This window comes from Nuphar pumila, chromosome 12 (assembly GCF_984573655.1).
Source record: "Nuphar pumila chromosome 12, dmNupPumi1.hap1.1, whole genome shotgun sequence".
Lineage (NCBI taxonomy): Eukaryota > Viridiplantae > Streptophyta > Magnoliopsida > Nymphaeales > Nymphaeaceae > Nuphar > Nuphar pumila.
The window spans coordinates 31,467,004-31,473,781 of NC_143260.1; the positions used below are offsets into that span (position 1 = coordinate 31,467,004).

At 42.9% G+C, this 6,778-nt stretch overlaps 1 protein-coding gene across 1 annotated transcript; it reads right to left on the reverse strand.

Annotated features, from left to right (window-relative positions):
• Positions 1–220: 220 nt before the first annotated feature.
• LOC149820535 (pectinesterase-like) lies at positions 221–2,387 on the reverse strand. The gene is made up of 2 exons (XM_089982962.1): positions 1,395–2,387; positions 221–1,212 (listed from the first exon to the last, which is right to left on the reverse strand). The coding sequence occupies exons 1-2, from the start codon at positions 2,353–2,355 to the stop codon at positions 533–535; spliced, it is 1,641 nt and encodes a 546-aa protein (XP_089839088.1). The 5' UTR covers positions 2,356–2,387; the 3' UTR covers positions 221–532.
• Positions 2,388–6,778: the final 4,391 nt, after the last annotated feature.

A 6,778-nucleotide genomic window follows, 5' to 3' on the forward strand; every position in this document is an offset into this window, starting at 1 on the left:
ACTGTTTCAGTTTCATTTGGCACTCTTTAGACCCTAATTGGCACAAGGCTTACAATTTAAGAGAAGTCCTTATCGCCCCGCACATCCACCATTGGTGGCCTGTATGAACATAGGCATTGGATTCTTTGCCTCTAACTTAATATGGAATTAGATGCGAAGACGGAGGACGTTATGGTTTATGAGCAAAAAGACAGGAAATTAGTTAACGAAATACAACGAATTTTAATAAAATCCGACGATTACTTTAATGAGATCAATTAATTATACAAGACATTGTACATTTAAGAATTCTAGCTAGTCCTGTATACACTTCAACAAGAAAAACAAAGGTGGCATACTCCACTCCTCAACAAATTGTATTACAACAAATTAATTAAATGTAAGAAGGCTTGCGCCCTCTGAGACATAAATAAAAAAAAATAATAAACAAATCAAGGGTCTTTTATTTTTTACTATCCTCCAAAAAGAATGCTTCTGAATTGTGACGGTCCAAGCACAGTATTGGTGAAATTTTCCTTGTCCTTCAAACCGATCAGGCCGTGAAGGGAACACTAGTCTTGGGCAGCCAAACATCTCCTTGCACAAAATTGGACACGGTGAAGCTGCTGGCATCACTTGCCGTCATCACATGATATCCAGGCCATTTGACTCTCCCGCTAGTAGCCGCACCAGGGCCACGGTTGCTGTACTCCCCATAGTATAAGGTGCTCAGAGCAAAATTACCGGACCATGGTGACCAACCAGCAGGGTTAATCAAACTACCAAGATTGGATTGCATAAACACGGTTCTTGAGTATTGCTTCCATGGCCTACCCAGATAGGTGTTGACATTGGGATGCCCAGAGAGATCAGGAGCAGCCAAGACGTTGCAGTTTATGATGGAGATGCCCGTGTTTTGGTTCGGGTCCATTCTGCCTTGAGCTGTGACCGTGTTGAACTGCCCTGAAGAAGGCAGCCTGACATAGATGTTGCAGTTTTGGAAGACGACCGCTGCGTTGCCGAAGATGAAGTCGACGGTGCCGTAGATGTCGCACTCTCTGTAGAACTGACGGAGGGAGTAGGTGTAGAGGGTGTCCTGGTATCCCTCGAAGCTGCACTGATAGAATGTGGAGAGATCGGCTCCATTTCTGACCGCCACTGCCTGATGCTTGACTGGACCTGCCGTGTTGCGGACTGTGATGCCAATTGCTACGAAGCCTTCACCAAGTACGGCTGCACAATCACAAGTTTTGGTGTTATATTAGCATGGAATTTGGTTGAGAATTATTTCTTTTATCTAGTTAAAGACCCATGAAGAAGCAGTCTTTCGGCCCCATACATGTATTTGATATAAAAAAAAAATTAAGAGCGAATGCATCGCTTGGAATGTAAAGCCTCAGCTAGCGAGAGCTCACCTAGGGTTGCAGAATTGAAAGTGGTCGAGCCGTCTACGACGCTGCGCTGACCGGTGATGATGGTCTTTCCGATCCCGTCTCCCGTCATCATTATGTACTTTTTGTTCTTGGGAATGGTCACGTACTCCTGGTACACACCCGCCTTTACGTGGATCACGTAGTATCCCTTGCTACCGTCGTTGTTGGCCGGAGCTGCAGCAATGGCCGCGCTAATACTGCGGTAATTGCCACTTCCGTCTTGGGCAACCACGACGCTGCCCACCGTTTGCAGAGCCATTCTCCTACCGGAGCTAGATGGGAAGATGCGCCTGTTGACCCAGCGAGGGGTGCCGTCGCTCCCAGCTACTCTGAGCTCGTCAAGCAATTGCCTGCCAGGGTCGGCCTTCTTGTTCTTAGATGAGCAGGAGTGGGCGAACAGTGCCAAGGAGATGCTGTAAAGCTGAGACCCATTGACGAGTGGGGCATAGATTTTGTGGCCGCGATCCAAGAAGGATGCCTGGGTGAGCCCATCGTAGCATGTCTGACGGTTGGTGACGATGGCGCTCAGCAGGGTGTGCACCAAGTCGGTTTGGTCGCTGGGCAGGTTGGTGATGTCATTGGAGTTGAGGGTGGAGAGGGAGGAAAGCAAGAAGTCGGTGGTGAGTTGGGATAAGAGGAGGCAGTCATTGAGTGCGGTTGCTGCCTGGGGTGTGAGCGTGGCGTTGTCCCTTATGGTTTGTTCTATGAGGGAAGAGAACGTGGCTGACTGATCCAGGGATTTCTTGACGAGGTATCGGCCGTAGCCGGAGAGGGTAGTGAGTGATTGTTGGGGTAAGAGGGACTCACAGAAGGAAGGGTTGGAGGTGAGGTTACAGGCATTGTCAGGGGTGATGGAGGCAGTGAGGTCTTGGGAGAAAGAGGAAGGGATCAATAAGGTGAAGAAGAGAGGGATGAAGAGGAGGGCTGTGGTTATACGAATCATCTTCGTGTTTGGTTGGTGGTGTCTGATCTTGTGAGTTTAGATGGAGGTGGAGAGGGCAGGTATATATATAAGGAAAAGGATTGCATGGTGGCTTCAAAACATCTTTTTTTGAAGCCACTGTCGACTCGGTTTGGTCGTCTTCCCTGGTTTGGTTTCCTGAAAAAAACAAGATGCCAATTTACACGTGGAATTTGAACCAACGGTCAGCAAAATCTTAATCCTTGGTCTAGTCACATTTATGATATCGGGTCAACACCAAGAAAGAAAGGTCCGATCTAATCAACATATATAATATTTATTTATTTTTCCCATGGAAGCAATGATAGAAGCTACCTAAGTAAGCTTTTTTTAATAGCGTTCAAATAGTCAACCCTCTTCACAATGATAGATGATTGACGACAGCTCAGGTGCAATACGTGCATGACGTGTGGGTATTACTCAAATTATATATTACTACAGTCTTAAATGGGTCGGATTCGGATTCGGATCCAATCTTAGTGCAACTTGGTCACTGATTAATATCGGTGAATGCTCAAGTGAAAAAAAGATGAGTTTGATAGATTTTAAAATAGGATCCATTATATCTTCATTAATTAAAAAAAAAAAACAGAGCGAAGCAGATCAATTGGACATGAGTCCAATTCCCTTATGCCTGATCCAAATCCCAGTCCTCACATTTCATGTCTTACCGGTACTCAGAGGAGGCTCACTCTTTGGCCCTAAACAAGGGTTGGTCCTTGACTCAGACCGTGCTCAATTTTTCCAAAATTTCGTGGCGTGTACGTACCTCATATGGTCCTACTCCTACGCTGTTAATTTGAGAGCGCGCGCATCAGCCCTTGTTGATAATATTCATCTACTTCATCAGTAATTAATGATCTCTGCCACATATATAGACACTACAATTTACTCCCGTGTCGTGTCCTGTTGCACATTATTCTTAAATCGAAGCTTAATTATACATATTGGCTTGTCTCGTGTCGTGTCCTTTTTGTTGTGCCTCTATGACACTGTGTAGATGTTATAACCCCTTTTTTCTAGTCTTTCCTTCTATGAAGAGCGGCTGGGGGTGGGGGAGGGGGGTTAGGTTTTGGCCATCTAACCTGCCATCCAATTTTGACATGGAAATGTGTTCCCTCTTAAGACTGACCTAAGCATGTTTGCTTGTCCGTGATACAAACGTACGACTTTTCTCAGCAAGCGAAAATTGTCTAAATGAATTAAAATATATATATAAGCATATAGATAAACTTACAAATCTTCAAAGTTTTTTGACACTGTGATGAATTTGAAATACTTTAAATATAAGCCATATATATGTGGATAATAACGAACTTTTACAGTATTATATCAACTTTTAAGAATGCCACAACAAATAAAAGGGATCCGATTAACACCCTGGTCCAGATCCAAAGGTCCGATTAATACACGGACCTGGGTATTGTTTGTGAAATTTTATACCCGACCGGAGTTCCAATTAAGACCTGCAACTTTCCAATGTAAAAATAACCCTAAACGATTTGTAAGAATAATTGGCAGGGTCCACTATTGAGTATGGACCAAGGGCTACATATTTCGGCCACACCTCGCAGACAGCCATGCAATATTGGAAAATTAATTGAAGGGTCTAAATCCAACTGCCTGGCAGTTGTTTAAGGCTAAACATGCACATGAATGGGACTTATGGGAGGTCCACCTGACACCAGATGTGATCCAATGATGAGGCTGAGTACTTTTCAAGGTGTCTCCTTCACCCAAAACTTGACACGCAAACCATGGCTTGTTTGCCAAACACAAGCAATGTCATCCTGATTATCTTCACACCCTTCCTTGGGATTTCAATAAATCCGATTGCATGGATGTGATCTACGTCCCTCATTAGGTAAAGATATATATTTAAATAGATGAAATCCGACTGGTGATATGAAAATAAACTGTTGACAAAAGACAAATTTTTGTTTTTCGATGAACAATACGATCTAAGGGTTGATTCCTACTAAATCGACCTTGCTGAATCCATCAGTAAGGTGAGATTTGATCAAAATCACTTGCACAATAAGATTTAGATGGGTATAAAGATGGAAGATGACATAGGAGATGAGCGGAACCGGATTTGCACATTAACATCTTTAGTGATGATTTTTAAGAGTTACCAGCAATTTAAGAATTTGCTAAACATAATAGTGATTTTCTCTAAAAATTGCTAAATAAGAAGGTAACTTTTTGAAAATCTAGCAAAAAAAAACATTTTAACCGGTGTTCAATTCCCAAGTTGCACACTAAGGTTTGACACGGGTTCAACCCAATTAGAGCGCTAGTACTAATTTGACGAATACCCACACCATGTACTGCTCAAACCTAAGCCCACACCATCTACAAATCGTTAAACCAGAGCTGTCACATAGCAGCATTATAAGAATTGCCAACAGGGCTGACTATTCAAACGTCATTTTCGTTTCTATAGAAAAACATATTAAGGCAACCTCTATCATAGATTCCATGAGAAAAAGCTATTTTATAGAATACTATATGTTGGATCGCTTGAGCTTTTTGACCCATATCATCAATGTGGACACCGGCTCAAATCCAAACTCCAAAATGGCATCAAGTTTTTCAACCTGATATCACAAAGGGCAGGGTTGTGTTTGGTCAAGCTCCAGCATGAGAGAGAGAGAGAGAGAGGCCTTGAATTGAATATTTAACATTTGAATACTTGACCAACATGCATCAAACAAGAAAGTGATATAAAGATACTATCAATAAAGCGAAACAGTCACCAGAGATCACTATCTATAAATACCCCTGTCTGTCCTCTCCCCCTCCATCTAAAACTCACATGTTAAGACACACACAAGATCAGACACCACCAACCAAACACGAAGATGATTCGTACCACAGCCCTCCTCTTCGTCACCTTCACCCCTCTCATTTTCACCTTCTTTCCTGTTTTAGTTAAGTGAGAACGTGGGACTCTCCAACCCCACGTCTCCCGTATCTCTCTCTCAGTCGTTTTAAGGGGGCAGCGGCTGTGTTCTTCTCGATTCTCTCTCTCTCTCTCTCTCTTCCATTATCACATCTTCTTGAAGTGGAGATTGTGGAGACCGTGGGTGCAGGGCTGTGGAGGCCCTTTACCAAGTGTTTGTATAGTGTGTAGAGTTCCATTGCCAAGGGAATGGCATTCCTGTCACAAGGCAGGAAGTCCTCACAGACCATGTGGGTTCAGGGGTCATCAGTGGACTGGTTCCAGGTGGAAAAGTTCTTCACACCTGTCTTGCCTGGACATGTGAAGCCTAGAACCATATCAAATCCCACCGGTGTTGAGATGAAGGCACCGAATCAATCCCCACTGGTGCACTGTCTTTGAGAGGGTGCTTAGATGAAGGCACCAGATTAAACCCTACCCTGCTGGCGCAAAGGTGTGTCCCTAGCATTCAGAGGTGGGCCACGTAAGGCAGGGTTGTCGTGGGGCACAATCCGGGGTTTTCCTCTCTTCGGTGAGGGTTCCTCTTCATCAAGAATGTTTGTTGTATTTGTTTTACAAAATATGCAGTAGAACAACAAAATCAAATATATATATATATATATATATATGGCTCGTACTGCCTCGATTTTTGTTTTCAGATTTTATGAATTTTGTATTTTTTTTCTCCTCACTTTGAAGGGGAAAAAGGAACCAATGGAACTTTCTTGGACACATGATCTTTGGTGGACCCAACCCAAATTTCAGAATATTAATGTTTAAGTTTCCCCAGTTCTCATATCTTAAGTTGATAAGTATGAAATAGAAAGGCAGAAATAAATCAAAAAAGAGCAAGAACAAAGATAGGACCCGGTTTAGGTGTCATGTGGAGCTTGGCTGTTTGAGTTGAAACCAAGTTAATACAAGCACTTGGTGAATAATAAGACTCTGCCTTGGCAAGATTTATGGGCTTCAGGGGCCAACCCATAATATAGAGAGGTGAGTGAAACTTCATGAATCCTGGTTATCAAGGCCGTCCATCATGAAAACCCAACGGTCTACGATCCTCTTTCTTTTGAACATGAACCACTACAATTAAGCAAGGTCTAGCTAGGTCAAGTAAATCATGAAGGCAATGGGTAAGGCATGCATGATTTCTGCTGGGGTCAACTAACCCACATGTATATTCTTTTTGAAACTTTTTTGGGAGAAGATCACTTTTTATAAGAGGGTCGACCAAGCTGCGTATTCCTTCTTCATTGTTCTAAATGGGCTCCTCAAAAGATATCTTAAGTGCACAGGTTTTCTCATTTGGATGTTGAAGAGTTAAACCTCTTGCCTTATAAGGATGCAAACGATTCTAATCCAGAACAGCCAAATATATCGGGATTCAGAGTGGAATGTTGGCAATCCCTATATAAACAAACAAACAAAGTATACCTATGGTTGTCATGGCTTGCAAGT